This window comes from Vitis vinifera, chromosome 8 (genome assembly GCF_030704535.1).
Source record: "Vitis vinifera cultivar Pinot Noir 40024 chromosome 8, ASM3070453v1".
NCBI lineage: Eukaryota > Viridiplantae > Streptophyta > Magnoliopsida > Vitales > Vitaceae > Vitis > Vitis vinifera.
Genome location: NC_081812.1, coordinates 1,450,808 through 1,473,386, shown reverse-complemented (window position 1 = coordinate 1,473,386; position 22,579 = coordinate 1,450,808). Strand labels below are relative to the sequence as shown.

General features: G+C 36.0%; 1 protein-coding gene across 3 annotated transcripts; it reads left to right on the top strand.

Annotated features, from left to right (window-relative positions):
• The first annotated feature begins 1,003 nt into the window (after nucleotides 1–1,003).
• LOC100255407 (probable ADP-ribosylation factor GTPase-activating protein AGD14) lies at nucleotides 1,004–21,979 on the top strand. 3 transcript variants are annotated; one of them, XM_010654856.3, is made up of 13 exons: nucleotides 1,004–1,489; nucleotides 2,069–2,130; nucleotides 4,639–4,726; nucleotides 4,807–4,868; nucleotides 4,957–5,053; nucleotides 5,277–5,684; nucleotides 14,788–15,498; nucleotides 15,683–15,811; nucleotides 15,886–15,999; nucleotides 16,119–16,205; nucleotides 19,677–19,809; nucleotides 19,901–19,946; nucleotides 21,487–21,979. In XM_010654856.3, exons 1-13 carry the CDS (start codon nucleotides 1,394–1,396, stop codon nucleotides 21,539–21,541), a joined length of 2,088 nt encoding a protein of 695 aa, XP_010653158.1. In that variant the 5' UTR covers nucleotides 1,004–1,393; the 3' UTR covers nucleotides 21,542–21,979. The 3 variants fall into 3 exon arrangements, with proteins under 3 accessions (XP_010653158.1, XP_019077274.1, XP_019077275.1); XM_019221729.2 differs by having other exon boundaries at nucleotides 1,039–1,489; nucleotides 15,886–15,945; XM_019221730.2 differs by lacking the exon at nucleotides 2,069–2,130 and having other exon boundaries at nucleotides 1,377–1,489.
• The last annotated feature ends 600 nt before the right edge of the window (nucleotides 21,980–22,579 follow it).

Sequence of the window (22,579 nt, the reverse complement as noted above, 5' to 3'; positions counted from 1 at the left end):
AACTACATTTTCAAATCATTCAAAAATACAAGTTATGAGCGTGTGTGACTTAAATGACTAAAATTGATGATCTAACATATTAGAGAGTCAAGTGGACCATCCTCCATCAAAGATAATCTGACCAAGTTACATGAAGATATTGTTATTTGTATTGCACAACTTAAATGAGGTTTTATAAAGGGTGACAAAACTAATGTTGAACAGATCCAATTATGTGATAATTTAGTAGATCTATTAAAAAAAACATTACCTTCTACTACTTTAAAAAAATTAAGATATAATATTGGAATGTGAAGATTGGGAGATCTACAAATTGAAGCGTTGAAGAAAGTATGATTATGTCCACATCACTAGAGGATGTTAATACAGATGCATTGTACTTTTATTTTTTATTTTTTTATTTTACCTTTGTTCGATTTTATCCCACAAAGTTTTGTTGATAGGGTTTTTAATAATGTAGTCTTGATGATCAAATCAAATGTTGTACTTTTTTTTTTCTATTGAAGTTGTTTTGAGTAAAGTTTTAATGAAACATATTCTTAGAGCTCATTTGACAATGATTTTAAGAAACGGTTCCAATATTTTTAATATTTGAAAAATTTTATCTTTCAAGTGTTAGAAAGATAATAAATTTTTTTAGAATTATTATCAAATGCACTCTTAGAGTATGTTTGACAATGATTATGAGAAGTATTTTCAGACTTTCTAACACTTGAAATTTTTTATTTTTCAAGTATTAGAAATACTAAAAATATTTCTCCAAAATTTTCAAGTGTTAGAAATATTAGAAATACTTTATAAAATCACTGTCAAACACACTCTTGATTATTTAAAAGGAAGTGTTATATGAAGTACGATATTTCTTACAAGATTACGTTAGGATGGATGATGATCTATTCCTAATTTATCTCAATTATTGTTGTTAACCTTCACCCAACTTTCTATAAAAGGGATATCTACCATTATTTTATTGGATTTTCTTTTTGACACCCAAATGTAATCAAAATAATTTTAAAAATATTTATAGCAATTTGGAGAACCGATTTGAAAAATGACAGCTATTTTCATTGCAAAAAATGTTGGAAACCAAGCTAATGCAAAGCTAAAAAACCCAATAAAAGAGAAACGAAAGGCACTTTAATCTCCAATCGAGTTGATTGGAGAGAGAGGGAGTTGGTTACTGTTGAATGCAACATTCGAAAAAAACCTAGCCCTAGATTCAAAATCTCTGAATCATTTTCGAATTTCACCCCACCCCCCACCCCCCACAGAATCCTAGTTTCCAGCTCTTCGGATCTTCTCGTTTCATTTTCCGAGGTTCTTCGGATCTTCCAAGGAAAATCCTTCTCGGGTTTGGGGTTTCGGTCCTCATAGCTCTTCGATTAGTCCGAGGATGAGTAGTCGAAAGGAAGAAGAGAGGAATGAGAAGATCATCCGAGGCCTCATGAAGCTGCCTCCGAATCGAAGATGCATCAACTGCAACAGCTTAGTAAGGATTTTTTTTTTTTTTTTTTTGGTTTATTTATTTTATTTAGTTAATTAATTTATTTTTTGATTTGGAGGGGTTTGTGTTGGTGGTTGTTTCTTGGTAAAGCCCTAGCTTGAGTTTTTTTTTCTTTGCATTACATTTGATTGCTGAGAAAACGGAGGAAAAGCAAAAGTGACGTTACAAAGTTGTAATCGGTTCGGAGTGGTTTTGATTTCTTGGCTTATTTGGGGGTTAATTTTTTTACTCTTTGCTTTGCTTTGTTTGCTTTTCTTTCTTTTTTTTTTTTTTTTCCACACCGTTTTCTCAGCAATCAAACGGAGTACACTCCCCCTTGAATTTGGAGAATGACTGCTCTTTTTCATGTCATTATTATTTGAAAACTCTAGATGAATCTATTTTTCGCTGATTTTATATCAAGGAGACACTTGTTTATTTCTGTTTGTTTGCTTAGCAATCATTATTTTTTTTTCTTTTTTTAGAGTCTCTTTTATTTGTTTGGTATTTAAATGTCTTTTTTTTTTTTTTCCTACATTGGATGAAGAATATTTGTTATTATTTTTCTTATTTTCATGTATGCAGGGTCCTCAGTATGTCTGTACAAATTTTTGGACTTTTGTTTGTACCACTTGTAGTGGGATACAGTGAGTATTTTCATTTCCTTCGCTGATTTGTTTATTTATTTATTTTTTATTTCTGTGATCAAACTGTTTCCTATGTTAATATTTGTGGGCTTAATTTCTTTTGTGAAGTGAGAGGGGTTGGAAACATGGAAAATCTCTGAATACAACATTTTCTATGAATCATTTATTTGAACTCAGTCAAATTATGATTTAAACGAAAAGTTTCATGTATGCACATTAAGGATTTTACTTCTCCTTTTGGTATGATATAGACCACCTTTATTTTACGTTGGGTTTTTCTTATGGTTCTTAGTCTGAAAAGATCTAACCTTTTTATATTTATGATGGCCTTGCCTTATGTTGATGTCGATATTTGGCGAGAGTATGAGTTTTTCTTTTTTATCAATTAGTATATGATATTGATTTCTTCGACTATAAGTTCTCACATTTTGCTTGTCTTTCATCACCACAAAAGCATTCTCATAGGGAAGATTTTCTGAAAACAGAATCTACGCTGCTTTTCCAATTGCAAATGGAACTTAACTTGAATGTTAAAATGAAATCACCTAATGGAAAAATTAGATTTGATGGCATGAACAAGTTAGACATGGTCTGTGCTTTGTCTTACAACCAAGTATAACTTTTCAGACTTAAAAAATATTAGCTTGAGCTATTTTATTTAAGGTTTTAACCTTGCTTATTGGAATCCTACATTTCTGGATTTCATTTTTTCTCTTTTCTTTTTGCTCTTGCTGCATGAGATTTGGTGTGGGCTGAGTACAAGGAACTGTTACAAATAGTTAATACTATACCATAGATATAAATTGGTTTTCCGAAGCCTTGCCATAAAATTTAATTGTTCTTTTCTAATTTTTATTTGATCATGATCTTGAGTTCACTTCTATTGATGATGAATTTCACTACTTTGTTTTGGTCATGCGATTATTTCTAGGTTAACGAGTGATTGCACAAGACAATAAATATAGAAATTTTCAGAAACTTAATATGGATACCTAAGGTTGTCCTACATATTATCTATCTTATGAAGGTAAAGAAGCAAAATAATTTTAACCAGTCTCCTAGTTTTTCCACCCTAACTGGATGAAATTTTCTCTAAACTTCAAAATGTAAAGGTTCATAGCTTTATGCTTGATATGAATGGTGGCATGTTATGACCTATCAACAAAAAAAAAGAAAAAAAGAAAAAAAAAAAAAGAAATGGTGGAATTTTATGAGCATTAACCTGTTGTGCACATCATAGAAACGTTATTCAACATTTGCCCATTGTCAATGTACCAAATACAAGTTTTTTTTTTTTTCTAAATAATATTTTGTGTTCCTTTTTTATTTCTTTTTTCTTTTTTCCTTTTGTCTTCTTAAATGGGAAACTGAAGCAATTTATTTAAAACCAAGAAAGTATAAAAGATGAGTTGCCATTCTACAAGCTCATCAGACAAACAGGGCCCCTCTTAGCCAGATGAAGTGCAACCTAGTCGGCCAACCTTGGCTTCCAAAACATGGGAGAAGAAAGGAAGGCTTCTTTTCTTTATAAAGGTCAATGATCTTGGGACTCAAAATTTCAATCCCTCTTTCCCTGGGAAACCCAAGAGAACAATTGTTAAATCTCTGTCAATCCAAAGGGTGATAGTCAAAGGATGCCTCTTTCATGCCTCCAATAAGGCAAGCATGTATGCCTTTACAGCCAAGCCAAAACTGTCTAGTTTGGAAAAGCTGTATTCCCAAGCATGTATTCCCATATGATCTTTGTAATTTGAGGTACCCAAAAGCAAGAGGTGTCTACTGAAACTCAACTCCCCACTGGACCTCACATCATAGCAAAGCTTTGTTGAATTCGACAAATCAAGCTAACAGATATTTTCAAGAACCTTTGGTGATGGGTGGAAATAGAGAATTGAGATAGTGATCTGAGTCCTGAAGGTAATCTGTAGATTCCCAACTATCTTAAGAATCCTTGCATTTCTTTCCCTTCAAATCCCCTACAAAATTGCAAGCATAGTACTCCTTTGGAGAAATGAGATGATGAGCTATTTTTTGGAGGTATGTGGAAATCATTTTCCTGGTTTTCTGAATGCACAAATATTTTGGGGCTTGCATATTGAAGATTTTTGTTTTTGTGGGAAACATCGGTATTTTCCCCTTTTTATTTTTAATTTTGTGGATCTTTATAGCAGTTCGAAAATGATGCCTTTTACTAATTAGTTAAGACATGCTTTATAGTTGAAAATAGGTCTTTTAATGTCTTACTATCAGTCATAATTTTAAAAGATTTCCTGTAACTTTGTATGAAGAACTGTTTCTGTAACTTCTGTTATTGGTCACTCTCTTGCAGTTCGATTTTCTTCATGGTCAATAATATATACAGATTGATTTTTTTCCATTGGGAGAAGAGTGAAGGGGGTTAGGTGGAGAAATTTATTTTGCTTTTGTTGATTGATGTTGAATTTGGCATGCAAGCAGATTTCAATTTTTTTTTTTCATTAATGAGTTGATGTTCTTTGTGTCATACAGTCGGGAGTTTACTCACCGTGTGAAGTCTGTCTCCATGGCAAAGTTCACTTCACAAGAAGTTGAAGCTCTTCAAAAAGGTGGCAATCAGGTAGATATATTGCTGATTTTTCTCAATTTGGCAGCAAGTTTTGCTTATTCTCATGCTTATGAGATGTCATCTCCTTTCAGCGTGCAAGGGAATTATATTTGAAAGATTGGGATACACAGAGGCAGAGATTGCCTGATATCAGGTGCAGGATATGTGACTTTTTGCTCGAGGTGCTGGACAACTTATACAAAACTAACACAGAATCCTTAAGAATATCTTTTTTCTTGCAGTAATGTTGATAAAGTACGGGATTTCATTAAGAGTGTCTATGTGGATAGAAGATATGCTGTAGGAAAGACCTCTGACAAGCCTCCGAGAGATACACAGGCAATTCTTTCCTAAACCAATGTATACATATATGTGAACACACACACACACACACACACACAGACTACACACACAGGTGTATATATATATATATATATATATATATATATATATACCATCTATACTATTAACCTTATATTTAACACAGCAAAATTTGCACTCATGACCTAAAATGTGATCGCTATTGAAAGTTAAGGTGTGATATTTGTGATGAATTTGACAGAACCTGAGAGACCGTGATGAGGAGACAAGACGAGCCAGTTCATATCACTCTTATTCCCAAAGTCCACCTTATGATTATCAATATGAAGATCGACGGTATGGAAAGCAAGCTGCTGTGCTTACTAGGAAACCTGGTTCAGACCGAGGCCTCTATGATGGGAAGATCTCAAGTTTTGTTTACAGTCCTGGTCGCTTAAGTGATCAAATGTATGAGGATCGGTTTGCAAATGATGGCTCTGGTGATCCATTCAGGTCCAATATCCAGTCACCAAATTTTCAGAAGGGCATTGGATTCAGCAGTCCTCCTATTCATCCTTCAAGGGATATCTTAATTGGAGATGCACAGCAACAAACAATAAATACCGTTGTGGAGGAAAACTCCAGGAGAGATGGGTTTCAACGTCCACAGGTGGTAGTACTGTTAACTTGCATGCTTATATTATTGAATAAATTAAAGGCACCAAATCATCAATTGAACAACAGAACTAGGAGTCTCTTCAAATAGTTTCTGCTGTAGATGTAGTTATATCACAGGGTTGCTATACATAATTTGATGAGCCTCAGTCTGGCAGATCTTCATTATGGAATGACCATTAGATGCCCATCCAACATAAGAGCTAGAGAGATGTATGGATGAGTTCTACTCTTTCTATGTGACACATTAGATGTTCAAAACTTGACTAAAGCTAGTTCTAGATTTACATATACTATGTTGATGATCAAGCAGATTTCCATTAGAAAGAACTCTTTGAACAACTTCTTGGTACTTGTCAAGCTTGTTTTTCTTGTATTTATCTTTAAAGATGAATGAAGATATATGTAAATATCTTAAGTCATCTTTATAGATAAATACAAGAAAAACGATCAATCCTTTAAAGATATGCAAAAAAACAATGGTTAGAAAGTAACCAAGTGTTGCGCTGTACAAAAATAGCCTGTTCTCTCAAAGAAAAAATCAAGGTACACCAAAGAAAATTATTGCACACTCAAGGGGTAAGAAAGTCTTTGACAAAGGAGGCCTTTAGCTTAGCTCCTTGTTTGGCTGACTGGCCAACAATATGGTTGGCTGAATAGGGAACCCCAGAGAGGAGCAACCCAATTCACTAGCAACTTCTATGATTTTGTACATCCAATTATCAAATTTCCATGAACCTCTTTTCTTATTAATCACCCAAGATATTACAATAGCAGAATATCCTTCTATAGTTAGATTGGAAAGGCCTAGAGCTTTGGCCTGCAATAAATCCTCTAATAATGCCAATATCTCTACCTTGATAGCTAACCCCCCTCTCACCTGGTTAGAGTAGGCTCTCAACAGTGTGTCTGAGTGATCTCTAGTCACACCTCCAATACATATTTAACAATGGTTGTGCAAGGAACATCCGTCAACTTTACGAAACCTATTTGAAGGGGTGACCAACTAATCATAACTTTCATTTTGGACCTGTTTAAGAAGCAAACATTTTTCTACTCTAATATTAAAAGAAACAAAGGAGTATCTGCAAAAGACTGGTAAAACCCATAGGGAAGAGAAAAAGTAAATTAAGTACCACATGAGATCTCCGTCTATCTAAAAAAATTCTTGCATTCCTCTCTAACCAAATAAACCTTATCAAGGATAAGACAATCAGCTGCCAAATAGTCTTCCCTTTTGGAAGGGTTGCAAAGGCCTTAAAGGAGATCCATCATCCCTCTTATGCCTTTAGGAGGAACCTATACAATATTGGCTATGCGAAACAATCTTTGCCAAAGTTCTGGTGCAGTTGGACAATGAAGAAAGAGATGATTGACTGATTCACTATTCTTAAAACACACAACATAATGATCCGGGCTGAGAGCTTTGTAAGGCCTCCTCGGTTGAAGTTGGTTATTGGTATTAACCTTATTAGCCACAAGCCAAGTAAAAGTCTTAACCTTTAGTGGAGCTTTTGAGTTCCAGATTAACTTAGCGGGAACAGAAAAGGTCAAAGACTCCAGACAGGAGAGGGAGGAGCAACTGAGAGAGCTTTATAAGATGAGCTCACAATGAAAATACTTGAGGGTGTCAATGACACCCTACCATCTGTAAAGGAAGGTGGTATGTACACATGATGCAAAGATGAGAGGAGGCTAGTTAGTTCCTCAATCTTTGGATCTAAAAGGTTTCCATGAAAGTTGAAATTCCAAGATGGACTGGTAGCAGATTGATGTATAGTGGAGGAAATGAGCATGTTTCTAGACCTAATAATTTGGAACAGATTTGGAAATTGAAACTTGAGAGGATGCTTGCTTAGCCAAGTATCTTCTTAAAAGTGAATTTTTGGCCAGATATTTGTTTTTGGTGGTTCATACATTTGATGAGAGATACTTATCAAAAAAAAAAATACATTTGATGAGAGATATTACACATTTTCTTGGCTAAGGGAGGTGCTTTTTTGCTCCTTGAGAAGGCTTTAATTGAGGTTGTTGGTTCTTGTAATTGTTCTTCTTTGCTTTCTTGTATTTCATTTCCTTCAATATAACTTTTATTTTCTGTCATCAAAGAAAAAGATTCTGCTTTGTTTGCTCCCCTTCTTTTTTAGGTGCTATTAGTTTCATTCTTGTTCTCTTTGCCTATCTTGGACCTTTTCTGTTGTGCTGTATAAGTAGATTCACACTTTGGGTTCCAGATATAGTTTGGTTTTACTAGTCTAGGTTGATGATATAGGGGTGACTAAGAGGTTTCTGCTGTAGATGTAGTTATATCACAGGGTTGCTATACATAATTTGATGAGCCTCAGTCTGGCAGATCTTCATTATGGAATGACCATTAGATGCCCATCCAACATAAGAGCTAGAGAGATGTATGGATGAGTTCTACTCTTTCTATGTGACACATTAGATGTTCAAAACTTGACTAAAGCTAGTTCTAGATTTACATATACTATGTTGATGATCAAGCAGATTTCCATTAGAAAGAACTCTTTGAACAACTTCTTGGTACTTGTCAAGCTTGTTTTTCTTGTATTTATCTTTAAAGATGAATGAAGATATATGTAAATATCTTAAGTCATCTTTATAGATAAATACAAGAAAAACGATCAATCCTTTAAAGATATGCAAAAAAACAATGGTTAGAAAGTAACCAAGTGTTGCGCTGTACAAAAATAGCCTGTTCTCTCAAAGAAAAAATCAAGGTACACCAAAGAAAATTATTGCACACTCAAGGGGTAAGAAAGTCTTTGACAAAGGAGGCCTTTAGCTTAGCTCCTTGTTTGGCTGACTGGCCAACAATATGGTTGGCTGAATAGGGAACCCCAGAGAGGAGCAACCCAATTCACTAGCAACTTCTATGATTTTGTACATCCAATTATCAAATTTCCATGAACCTCTTTTCTTATTAATCACCCAAGATATTACAATAGCAGAATATCCTTCTATAGTTAGATTGGAAAGGCCTAGAGCTTTGGCCTGCAATAAATCCTCTAATAATGCCAATATCTCTACCTTGATAGCTAACCCCCCTCTCACCTGGTTAGAGTAGGCTCTCAACAGTGTGTCTGAGTGATCTCTAGTCACACCTCCAATACATATTTAACAATGGTTGTGCAAGGAACATCCGTCAACTTTACGAAACCTATTTGAAGGGGTGACCAACTAATCATAACTTTCATTTTGGACCTGTTTAAGAAGCAAACATTTTTCTACTCTAATATTAAAAGAAACAAAGGAGTATCTGCAAAAGACTGGTAAAACCCATAGGGAAGAGAAAAAGTAAATTAAGTACCACATGAGATCTCCGTCTATCTAAAAAAATTCTTGCATTCCTCTCTAACCAAATAAACCTTATCAAGGATAAGACAATCAGCTGCCAAATAGTCTTCCCTTTTGGAAGGGTTGCAAAGGCCTTAAAGGAGATCCATCATCCCTCTTATGCCTTTAGGAGGAACCTATACAATATTGGCTATGCGAAACAATCTTTGCCAAAGTTCTGGTGCAGTTGGACAATGAAGAAAGAGATGATTGACTGATTCACTATTCTTAAAACACACAACATAATGATCCGGGCTGAGAGCTTTGTAAGGCCTCCTCGGTTGAAGTTGGTTATTGGTATTAACCTTATTAGCCACAAGCCAAGTAAAAGTCTTAACCTTTAGTGGAGCTTTTGAGTTCCAGATTAACTTAGCGGGAACAGAAAAGGTCAAAGACTCCAGACAGGAGAGGGAGGAGCAACTGAGAGAGCTTTATAAGATGAGCTCACAATGAAAATACTTGAGGGTGTCAATGACACCCTACCATCTGTAAAGGAAGGTGGTATGTACACATGATGCAAAGATGAGAGGAGGCTAGTTAGTTCCTCAATCTTTGGATCTAAAAGGTTTCCATGAAAGTTGAAATTCCAAGATGGACTGGTAGCAGATTGATGTATAGTGGAGGAAATGAGCATGTTTCTAGACCTAATAATTTGGAACAGATTTGGAAATTGAAACTTGAGAGGATGCTTGCTTAGCCAAGTATCTTCTTAAAAGTGAATTTTTGGCCAGATATTTGTTTTTGGTGGTTCATACATTTGATGAGAGATACTTATCAAAAAAAAAAATACATTTGATGAGAGATATTACACATTTTCTTGGCTAAGGGAGGTGCTTTTTTGCTCCTTGAGAAGGCTTTAATTGAGGTTGTTGGTTCTTGTAATTGTTCTTCTTTGCTTTCTTGTATTTCATTTCCTTCAATATAACTTTTATTTTCTGTCATCAAAGAAAAAGATTCTGCTTTGTTTGCTCCCCTTCTTTTTTAGGTGCTATTAGTTTCATTCTTGTTCTCTTTGCCTATCTTGGACCTTTTCTGTTGTGCTGTATAAGTAGATTCACACTTTGGGTTCCAGATATAGTTTGGTTTTACTAGTCTAGGTTGATGATATAGGGGTGACTAAGAGGTCTCCTAGGCCCTTTATGAGACAGTGTTAGTGCTTGATCTTGTTATTTGATGCAAATCCTATACTTGCTCTGCAAGGGTACTGTGCTAAAGCCTTAACTCTTAAAGAATGCAAATTCTAATATTGCAATTCAATCCCCATGAAGGAAATTTGTCTCTCAAAGAGATCAAGACTTAATGGAGGAGTACCTAGATCAAGTGTATAAGGTGCATAGTTTCAGATTCACAATGATATCTTGTTGAGTTACCAATTTCCTATGAGTTTTAATTAGGGTGAAATGGGTTAAGGAAGGGGATTGTAACTCTAAGTTTTTTCATAAAGTGGCTAATGGCAGGTGAAATAGGAAATATATCAAGGAGTTGGAAAATGAAAGGGGCTTAGTGTTGAATAATGCCGAGAGAATCACAAAGGAGATCTTACTTTACTTTGAAAAACTCTACGCGAGTCCTACTGGAGAGTCTTGGAGTGTTGAAGGATTAGATTGGTCCCCTATTTCGGAAGAGAGCGCATTAAGGTTGGATTCCCCTTTCACTGAAGAAGAGATTTCTAAGGCCATTTTTCAGTTGGATAGGGACAAGGCTCCGGGGCCTGATGGCTTTACTATTGCAGTATTCCAAGACTGTTGGGATGTGATTAAGGAGGATTTAGTGAGAGTGTTCGCAGAACTTCATAGGAGCGGAATTATCAATCAAAGCACTAATGCCTCTTTCATTGTTCTATTACCCAAAAAGAGTTTGACAAAGAAAATCTTAGATTTTAGACCCATTAGTTTGATCACTAGTCTCTACAAGATAATAGCCAAAGTGCTCTTAGGGCATCTAAGAGGGGTTCTACATGAAACCATCCACTCTACTCAAGGCGCTTTTGTTCAAGGGAGACAAATATTGGATGCGGTTTTCATAGCGAATGAGATAGTGGATGAGAGAAGACGATCAGGGGAGGAAGGTGTCGTCTTCAAAATTGACTTTGAAAAGGCCTACGATCACTTAAAGTGAGATTTTTTGGATCAAGTGTTGGAGAAGAAGGAGTTCAGTCCTAGATGGAGGAATTGGATGAGTGGATGCTTGTCCTCGATATCTTATGCAGTATTGGTGAATGGTAGCGCTAAAGGGTGGGTTAAGGCATCGAGAGGATTAAGACAAGGTGACCCTTTATCCCTTTTTTTGTTTACTTTAGTAGCAGATGTATTGAGTAGGATGCTTTTGAGAGTAGAGGAGAGAAATATGTTGGAGGGTTTCAGAGTGGGTAGAAACAGAACTAGGGTATCTCATTTGCAATTTGCTGATGATACCATATTCTTTTCTAACACTAGGGAGGAAGATTTGCAGACTCTCAAGAGTCTTTTGTTAGCGTTTGGGCATATTTCTGGGCTCAAGGTCAACCTTGACAAGAGTAATATTTATGACATCAATCTAGATCAAGCTCATATTTCAAGATTGGCTGAGATGCTTGACTGCAAGGCTTCTGGCTGGCCTATACACTATCTGGGTCTTCCTTTGGGTGGGAACCCCAGGGCGTGTGGATTTTGGGATCCAGTGATTGAGAGAATCTCAAGAAGATTAGATGGGTGGCAAAAGGCATACTTATCCTTCAGGGGGAGGATAACTCTTATCCAATCTTGCCTTACCCATATGCCCTGTTACTTTCTTTCATTATTTAAGTTACCCGCTTCAGTCGCTGCAAAAATCGAGAGGTTGCAAAAGGATTTTTTATGGTCAGGGATTGGCAAAGGCAAAAGAGATCATTTAGTGAGGTGGGATGTTGTGTGTAAACCAAAGGAAATAGGGGGTTTGAGTTTTGGGAATATTTCTCTGAGGAATCTCGCTCTTTTAGGGAAATGACTGTGGAGGTACCCTAGAGAGAGTTCAGCTCTATGGCATCAGGTCATACTAAGCATTTATGGTTCACACTCCAATGGTTGGGATACTAACACTTTAGTCAGATGGTCACATCGCTGTCCTTGGAAGGCTATTGCACAAGTCTTTCAGGAGTTTTCCTTGTTTACTCGGTTTGTGGTAGGAAATGGGGAAAGAATTCGGTTTTGGAAAGATTTGTGGTGGGGGGACCAACCTTTGGGAACCCAATATCCAAGACTATTTAGAGTAGTCTTGGATAAAAACATCCTTATTTCTTCAGTTTTCGGTCCTACTCGTCCTTTCTCTTGAAATTTAAATTTCCGTCGTAACCTGTCAGATTCTGAGATAGAGGACTTAGAAGGCCTCATGCGGTCTCTTGATGGATTGGATTTATCTCCTTCGGTTCCAGATGCCAGATTTTGGCCATTATCTTCTTCAGGGCTTTTTAAAGTTAAATCATTCTTTCTAGCATTATCTCGATTTTCTGGATCTCCTCAGGTTTTCCCTTCTAAGTTCGTTTGGAATTCTCAAGTTCCTTTCAAAGTGAAGTCCTTTGTCTGGTTAGTGGCACACAAGAAGGTGAATACTAATGACATGCTACAAGTGAGAAGACCCTACAAAGCCCTTAGTCCTGATATTTGCATTCTGTGCATGAAGCATGGGGAATCAGCAGATCATATTTTTCTTCATTGTTCCTTGACGATTAGGCTGTGGCATAGGTTATTTCAGTTAGCTAAGATGGATTTGGTCCCCCCGAGGAGCATTTTTGACATGATGTCCATCAAATTTAATGGTTTTGGTTCTTCTAAGAGGGGGTTAGTTTTGTGGCAAGCTGCAAGCATCGCTCTTATTCGGGTTGTGTGGTGGGAAAGAAATGCGAGGATTTTTGAGGATAAAGTAAGGAATTCAGAGTATCTTTGGGACTCTATTGTTTTCCTTGCTTCTCTTTGGGCTTTCTATTCCAAGGTTTTTAAGGGGACTCCTCTTAATGTGCTACAACTTGATTGGTTAGCGGTGTGTACTCCATAAGGAATGGTCCTTTTTAGAGTATTCGCTTGTTTTTCAGTGTAGTTTCCTGTAGTTTAGTTTTCTATGGCGGGAGGATTCCTCATCCTTCTTTTTGTACTTCTTTTTATCTATCAATATATCTCTGTGTCGTTTCCAATAAAAAAAAAAAAAAAAAAATTTCCTATGAGTTTTATCATCTTATAATTTATATTTTGCATCTGGTTAGAGCTTAAGAATTCCTTGTTGCTGGTAATTTCTGAATTCAATACAGTTATTTTCTTAGAGTTTCTAATCATTTCTACATTGGAGAGATTTCTTGGTTGGAAGCGATTCTCATCTGTATCAAAAACAAGGTATTTCTAAATGTAGTTCTAATTGGTTTCTTTTAGAAACATTTTATTTGTACATTAAGTTCTTCAAAGTTTATAAGTAAGGTCCATGAGTGATCTATCAAAAAAAAAAAAGTAAGGTCCATGAGTAATGAAAATTTTAGTTTGATTTCTTTAAGCTGTATTTTAGTTAGATTATTGAGCATTGAATGTGTGGTTTCCTAGAGCCTTCTGGCTCATTTTTTAACTACTCTTAAACGCTCATTACTACCATACAACCACACAAGTAGTCACCCTTTCTTTATTTTCAACTGTACTCTAAACCTTGTTCTTTAAGCCTTTATACTTTTACTTGAACACCAAATCCTAAATTTTGGAATCCAGAATATCAGCAATCAATTTCCTGGACTTTCAGCTACATATTTTCTTTATACCTATCCTAATGTACCCATATTCCCATTATAAACTCCAAGACTGTTCTTTCATTGTAACATACTGTAAAACTATAAATTTCTTAAATCTTGGCCCACTAGATATATAAATGTAGACAACATTTTTAGAGTTCTCAATTGTTATCCTGCATCATATTACATTTATAAACTATATTAGAATGAGTTTGTTTTGGTTGACTGATTAGAGAAATAGTGGAGCACAATTGAGATTTGATGATTGCCTATCCAAAAAAAATAAAATTGAGATTTGGTGATAAGCACTTTGATCCTGGTCTGCCTCATGGAATTATTCAGATACATGGTGTCGGATGTTGAACTGATTATAGAATAAACTGGCTTCATTTGTTACTCTGAGACTTAGATGATCCTCCACAATTGCTTGGATTACATTCTTGTACTTGGGAATCTCTTTCATCTAACTTAGCCTTTATTGACAGAATGAATAATTTTACTTTCCAAATTCAATGGGATTTGGTTAGTACCTTTTATAAATCTGAGTGTGAAATGAGAGCAGTTTGTCTCAAGGAGTAAATATGATCTGCAAACTGAACTGGAAAGTGATTTGATTGATCATGTGATATAGCTTATGCCCCCTTGCTTCTAGGTGCTTATTAATATACCTCCCATTTGCCTATATAGAAAGAATATGTTAGTGAAAACCTAACCTAATATTTACCTTTCCATGTCTGCAATATCCTGGATTGTTTGCTGTCTTGCCCCCTCTTTCAGAGTTGTAAAATTGTGAGAAATGCAGTTTCTTTCTAGGATATACGATTACTGGCTATTTCGGTGTAAGGTACATGGGTGGGACATATAAATATATAATTTACAGTATCACTGCTTGAGCACTATGTCTGTTAGTCTGCATGCATCAACTCTGGTTTTCTCAGTAGTGCAATACTTCCCATTCTATGTATTGTAGCAAATCCTCTACAATTCTGTCAACTGACAGTTACATTATTAATTTATTCAGAGAACTACATCTTCTGGAAGCTTTGGATCATTTGATAGCAACTCCATGTCTATCAAGTCAGCTAATTCCAGTAATTTAATGGATGTTGTCTCAGAACCTGAGCAATCTACTGGTGGGGCACACCAGGATAAAATATCTGAGCTTCATGCATTACCGCGATCATCTGTTTCTGGATATCCTGTCAGCTTGGACCTTTTTGATGCACCCTTTGCACCAGAAACTGTGACTTCTTCAGCTTCATCTATTGATTTGTTTCAGTTACCTGTGACATCATCAGTTCCATCTGTTGATTTATTTCAACAATCCTCAGTTTCTTCAGTTTCATCCATGAATCCTCATCAAGCTTCCCAGACTTCACCACCTTCGGCTTTTGACTTCTTTGCTGAGATTAATCAGCAGCAGTCGGCAGCCACCTTGCATCAAAAGTTGCCAGAATTATCTGTCCCAAAAAATGAAGGTTGGGCTACATTTGATACACCTACACCCATGACATCTATTGCAGGTACGACTGAAAATTGTACCCCTGCAAAAATACCTTCTACTGATGGAGGTCCTCCAGGAAAGTTGGACTCAGTTTTATCCATAGATGCAAGCATGCAGTGGCCACTATTTCAAGATTCTAATGCTCATGGTCCTTCTTCATCAATGTCTAATCCATGGGATCAGGGTCTACATAATGTTCAAGCCTCCGCTAATGTGACCAGTACCCCGGTAAGCTGTTGCAGAACGTAAACTATGTATTCCTTTTTCATCAAAGTTCCAAGAAAAATTAAGAAAGGTTGCAGGTTGGTTTGTAGTGTTATACCTTATGGGGAACTTTTGTAACATTTATAATTTCAAGCTAGCACACAATAAATTGAAGTGATCATTGAATTAACACGTTCCATCTGAGCAGTTATGGAATGCTTTTGAAGATGCTATTGGACATCTTTCGTTGGGAAGCATTCAACAAAGTAGTGAACCACATGTTGCAGTATCCAAGCCTTCAACCGCTGATCAGTTTTTAGGCTCAAGAGTTTTAGAGGTTGTTACAGTGACCTGGTGATAGCGTCAATTATGTTGCTTTCCCAAGTAATTCTTACAGTTTTAGCTTTGCAGGACCCTGATAATGATGGGATTCAAAGAGCTGCTTCGGCTGGTGGCCCTTCTCTTCCTAGTGTACCAACTCATGTCACTGGCCCGCCTGATGCACCATCAGAGCTTGCCCTTATGGTTTTGATTTTTCTCTTGTTTCAGCCTTTTTCTATATTTTTAGGCATTTTTCTGTTGATTGAATGGTAATTTATTTATTTATTTTTTGTTTAAACTATGAGTTTCTTCACTTTTGACAGGGAGGAACACAATCACAAGGAACTGATAAAAAATCTTCTAACCCATTTGATCTTCCATATGATTCTGATTTGGAACAGAGCAGTATGGTATGCCATAGGATACTTATTCTCTTAATAAATTGTTGACATTTATACCAGAAATTTGGCCTTATTTATTTCTTTATTTATTTTTATGTAATGCTAGATTTTTACCTTTTTATTTGTTTTAAATTGCTATATTCCAAAATTCTACTGACTCTTCTTAGAATCTTGGTGGTGATTCATGCTTGAATGGTCACCCTGAAGGTCAAAGATTCAGGACTGTTAAGAGTGAGGAGAGAGTGATGACACATGTTGTGTACAATGACCTTCAAGGACAACTATATGCTTGAACTTTATGAGAGCATGTTGAAACCCTACTCTGCATTTTGCTAGAATCTAGGTGGTTCACTATGTTTTCAAGTTGATTAATTTTCATAGTGTTTTTTAATTTATTTTATTCTCCTTTTTTTTTTTTTTTTTTTGCTTCATTACTTAGTTTTATGAGAGTTAGGAGCTAAGATTTGTAATAAGAGGTAGCTTTGGAAGTGGTTATACATCCGGTATGAACTGGCAGTATTTCTGACTGACCTTAAAAGTGAGATTCTGTTCTTCAAATTTATATTGTATTATCCTAAGAGAAAATTATTGGCTAGTTAAGTTGTGGCATTGGTGATAATATGATTAAGGGTGAAACAGCCTTACATGGGTGTTGCAGATAATAAAGAAAAAAAGGGGCTTCTTTTTTCAGCTTGATCAGACTACCATTGGGTAGCACAAGGCTTGTTGATGGAGGGTCATCCAGAGTGTTCATTCCAAGGACATCCATATGGCTACCATGTCATTTGGCTATATTGATGTGTTGTTTTAAATGATAATGTTGCTGAAGAACCCAATGAGGCAAGTATGGGGCCATTTAACATATGTTGATATATGGTTATTGTACCCTGAATGAAGTTATTAACTTGAGATCTTGACATTAGGTTACTAATTCTGAGAAGTGGTTAGTTGATACAGTGGTCATAAAGCTATTTGGAGAGTTTTAAGGGCCTGACCATGGAAGGTTCCTCGGTTATCAAAAAAATAAAAAATAAAAAATAAAAAATGGTCATAAAGCTATTTATGCTGCTGTTGAACTCGTGTGGCTGACAAACTGCAACACTCATTTCTTTACAATTTGTAAACTTCTGTTTGCTATTGCAGTAAAGCCTCAACACTCAATGCGGTGTATGCAATTGGGGAGTGAGTCCATATGTACACACATGGTTTAAGGGACTCCATGGAAGCATCATCATTCTGATGATTAGAGGAAAAGATGAACCTCCTGTTAATTTTGGAATTTGAATGAGCTCACCAATCCAATTAGAGCCACATGATTATCTGGCACAACCAAGCCTTTATCATCAATTGAAAAAAGGAAATTAATATTAATATACTATTGATGGATAGGGATATGCAACATCAAGGACTTAATGGTTGATAAGTCTATTTGCAAAACCTAATTTTTTGCCAGATGATTTGCACCTATGTTTTATTCTTTCTAAACCATTTATACTGTTGCAACAAAGAGCGTCATTGAATAAATTAGTAGTCCTTGGAGCTAATGAGAGGCGATATTTTGAAGGATTTTTTTCCTGAATCTCTTGAATTTATTACTTATTAAATAGAGCACTGGTCTGACATTTATTTTCTTGATCCCTAAGATATTTTCTTTGGTATGTAAATGAACAATTTATAACAGCGCCCATTCTTGATCCCTAAGAATCCCTCTAAAGGTTGTAGCTAGGGGGATCATATTGTTGTTAATGAGACCATTGCTTTTATCAAAGACAGGCATATGTTGGATGCATTTTTCATTGCTAATGAGTTGTGAAGGACTGCATGAGAAATATGGATGAGTTTTTATTTTTATTTTTTTACAAGGGGGAATTTAGAAAGAATATTGTAACCTATATTATTAAACCTATGTGATGGACAAGAAAGGACTCGGGCCAATTAAAAGTGGATGAAAGATTGTTTGGAAATAACCTTTTATCGTCTTGATTAGTGGGTTGGCTGGAAGGTGCTAGCCTGGCAATATGCCTTGTTTACCTTCAAGGTAGGGGGAGAATTTGAATTCATCATCTTCATTTTGTGAAATATACCATAGTCCCAAAACTCGATGATCCCCTAGCTACAGTGCCTTGCTGTAGACTGGAGAGTTGTGCCTTGTATATTTTTTTAACAATTTTAATTATAAAAGTGACTGTATATTGAAATTTTATATTTCATTTGATACTTATTTAAATGCTTGGAATCTTGCTGCTCATTATTATATAGGTTGGGTTGCTTGGATTGGACTTTCGGATCACATTTGGTGATTGAGTGTATGATAAATGTTTGCATGTCTACATTTACTATATCTTATAAAATTGACCACCCATAGGTTGCATCTCATTTAGCTTAGGCATTCACCTTTTGTGCATTATTGCACCTTGCACCTTGCACCTTTCAGAACAATGCTCTGTACAGGGATTAATACTTTTTTGATAGGTCACAGGGATTGATATCCCGTGGAACAGATTGCAGTGCAGTTAGGGAGAGTGAGATGGTTGAATGTCCCATTAAGTACTGAGGTCTCCCGTTTAGTTGTAATCCTTGAATCCTCGAGTTTGGGACCTAGACAATGAAAACATTTTAAGGAGGATTGTTGGATGGCTAAGTCCTTTTGCTCCCTTGGAGGGACCATAACTTGTCTAGTTTTGCTTAGCCGGTTTTCCCTTCTGTATCTGTAGGATGCTCATTAGTGTTGCAGACAATACTTGAAATTCAGAGAGAGATTGAGGGGAACTGAAGAGATCATTTGGTTTGATGGGGTGTGCTTATATTCCACATCTTAGAGTTGGTTTGGAATTATGTCAAAGTTGCTTTTAGTAGAGCCCTCATAGGTGGACAGGGGAAACCCACCTAACCTTTTTGCCAGATCTCAATTAAAAACTTAGATTTAATGGCCTGTCTCTTGTGTGTAAAATTGCCTGCACTCCAAATTAACATTTGAACCAACGCCCAATAAATTCACAAGGCTTGGATTTCATGAGTGCCAAAGGAGAAGGCCATTCAAAGAGATGTGATATCTTCTCTTTTCCTTTTACTTTTACCGTTTTTTTTTTTATAAATTATTATTGTTGACAGGCAATATTTTTGACAATCTATCCATTTAGCCCCTCTCACTGCTCATATTATGAGTGGTTAATTTAGAACCTTTTTTGTGTGCCAGAAAATATCTTCATGATGAAGTCAGTATGCACATCTTGTCCTATTATTTGTCACCTGGAGAAGACAAGCAATTGGATCTTTCAAGTTGTATTTTTATTTATTGTTATTGTTTTTCAGGATTGATTTTTATACAAGCTAATATATTATCTAGCCATCCACACCCCTTTTTTCCTTGTTTGTCATTTTGAGGGTAGGAATACAATATGCAAATGTTGGGGAAAATATATGCTTCTGCAGATGTGGATTATCTATTATGTTTTAATCTTGGCATACATTTAATTACAGTTCTTGGACATGAGCTCTCTCCAAGCGGCCCTGCCATCAAATCCTCAGTTGCCATCTGTATTCCTTGGTGGTGTAACTCAACCATGGTTTCCTCAAAAACCAGTCACACCTTATATCCCAGCTGCACCTCAAGGTAACCTTTTATGGATTGCTCCCAGCAGAATTTTATATTCTATTTAACTATACTTTTCTATATATAATCAGATTTTGGTGTGATTTGATAGGGGGCTTAGCGTATGTGGCAGGATCAACACCAAGCTCCCAATTACCGTAAGTCATTCTTCTTCCTTTAGTTACTTTTTGTAGATGGTCGTAGATAATAATAGTCTTCACCATTGACCTCTTTTCCCCAATGGCTCAGTCATTGCTACATGGCAAAAGGACCAAATTTTTTGCAATTAATCTTTTGTATTTATATGTAGTTGAGATGCAACCTAAGCAACCCAGCAATTTTTGTTTATGCCACCAGTTTTTATTGTTTTTCATGTCAATCTTAATGATTTGACTGATGGGTGATTGATTTGCTGAAAGAATTATCTGATTGGATGATTTCCTCTTAAGATCGTTGCAATCACCCACTTTTAGCTGACTACAGCTCACCATATCATGATAAGAGAGTTTTGCTATCATTTCATCAGAAAGTGAACAGTTGATTAGTGAGATGCTTCCTTGAATTTATCATGATGTGGGCGTGCTTTGACTGGAAAATACTAGCTCGTGCTGAAGTGAGAAAGTTTATAGCTTCAAGTAAAGAGCCTTTTCCCCATGATTAGGGCCTTCACCTACTTGTTCAAATGAGTTGGCAAATGGTTGCAGAAAAACTGTGGCAAGACTTGATGAACTTTATTGTAGTTTAGTCTGCTTCCATGAAATATATTTTTGTAGAAGATAAATTTGGAGTGTATAAAAAATATCCTTCACTGAAATGATTTAAAAAGGAAAATGATCTACTGCAAGTAAGTCTCCAATAATTATCTCATGTCACCATTTCGGCATAAGAAACTAGGGCTCAAATCCACCACTAGATAGTTTGTGCATGGTGGATAAGTTATAGCCTAAATCAGCCTTTGCACAAATTTTAACCACCTGATTAGAATTCCCTTTTTAGAATATTATTGGACCTACTTACATTTTCCAAGACTTTCAACTAAAATTTAATAGGAGTTACTAAATCAAGTCAATTTTGTTACTTCTGATCTGCTGAAGAAGACAGTTTGATGTTGATTCGTGATCCTTTCTTGATGCACTGCTGTGATGAGATGTTAGTGGGTGCTTGTAGTTCACTCAAAGAGGCAAACCCCAATCTATCTATCAGGGATATATCCTTCTTTCTTAAGAAGATATCAACAATGGTGGGGTATGAGTGGGTTGCAAGTTGCTGGATGTAGCTTAGTTGAGAGGAGCCCAACTTGGATATATTGTTCTGATGTGATTATGGATAAGCTTGTCCTCTAATAAAGCAATACAAGGGTTGCTGCCAAAGAAGCTTGATTTGTCAGTTTTGAACTTTGATGCAGCCCCGTCAATTGAAAGGGAGTTAACTGGTTTTACTTATGATGGATTGAAAGTTGAAACATTGTAAACAAGAGAGATATGTCAGATGGCCACTGTTGATTTCTCAAACAAACACGTGAAAAATCCTTATTTTTCTATTAGAATAGATTGCTTTTTCAAATCTTTTTGTGCCTTATGATATTTGCAATCTTGACATTATTTCTGTTTGTATTCTGCATGTCAGATCTGTGCTGCTCGTTTATATGATTTATTCTTGGTAATGTTAAGCTAATTAAGGAAGTTGTGGATTTAACAGGAATGGCCAAACACAAGGCCCTGTTGCTTCTATTGGAGGAAACCCTTTCGCATAGGATGCTGTGGTTGAAAGGAATGTTTTCACCATCCTCTTCCTTTGGAATTGTTGAAAGGTTTTCCATGACTAATTATTTTCAAATCTCTTCCATATATTAGAATCTTTTCTTTCCCTCCCCCACTTTGCTGTCTTATTTGCCTGTATTCTTTTTTTTTTTTTTTTTAAATAAAACCTATGTACAAAAACTAGCAGAAAATTTGCAAGGTCCCAGAAATTCTTAGTGATTTGCATCAAATTCTGGCCTCATGTTTGTATCCTAATTGTAGTTCAAGAAAAGGGCGATGTCATATAGATGAGTGTAGCTATAAGGATTGTATTAGGTTATGTGTTTCTTTGGGTTCGACTTAAGATGTGGATCTGTATTTACCTTCTTTGCCCATGCTTCAAATGAAACATGCAACAATGATCAGCTGACTTTACTTTGTATTTTTCTCTATTTTTTTTCTAATTGTTTCTCTGTATGTTACGATTGAAGATTGTTGACTGCTTTACTTGAGACAGTTCTTCTGTTTTATTTATTTTTATTTTTTTGCCTTTTCCTCCTAATTGTTGCTTTGTGTGTGGTTGCACCTAGGCCTATGGAGCAACGACTCCCTAGCTATAGTGCTTTTGCTTGCCAAGGCTCGTGCCTTGTTGGAGAGGCATGTCTTTTCTCTCTCTCTCTCTCTCTCTCTCTCTCTCTCTCTCTCTCTCCCTCGTCTTCTTCTTTTTAACACTTTTAGTCTTGATGGTAGATTGAAATTTTATAACTCCATTGGATGCTTCCTCCTATGCTTGGAATCTCGATTTTTTTATTGCTTGGATTGGATTTTGGATCATATCTTACAAAGTTGACTTATGCCTAGGTCTCGCCCATGCCTTAAGTCCTATGTTGTGGTAGGATTCCATTCTCTATTCAAACTTAAGATTATTGAAAGTGAACGCTTGAGAACCTAATCTGATCAAGTCAAATCATACTACTAACATAGAAACTATGACCTTTTTCTCATGCCCATCACTATGTACCTTGGCCACATCTGGATTCCAAATCCTGGAC

Excerpts from the sequence above, each read along its gene's own strand:
- LOC100255407 (XM_010654856.3), top strand. The coding sequence starts at position 1,394 with ATGAGTAGTCGAAAGGAAGAAGAGAGGAATGAGAAGATCATCCGAGGC. Across the intron at positions 2,131-4,638 it reads ACCACTTGTAGTGGGATACA|TCGGGAGTTTACTCACCGTG; the intron begins GTGAGTATTTTC and ends TGTGTCATACAG. Across the intron at positions 16,000-16,118 it reads CATCAGAGCTTGCCCTTATG|GGAGGAACACAATCACAAGG; the intron begins GTTTTGATTTTT and ends CACTTTTGACAG.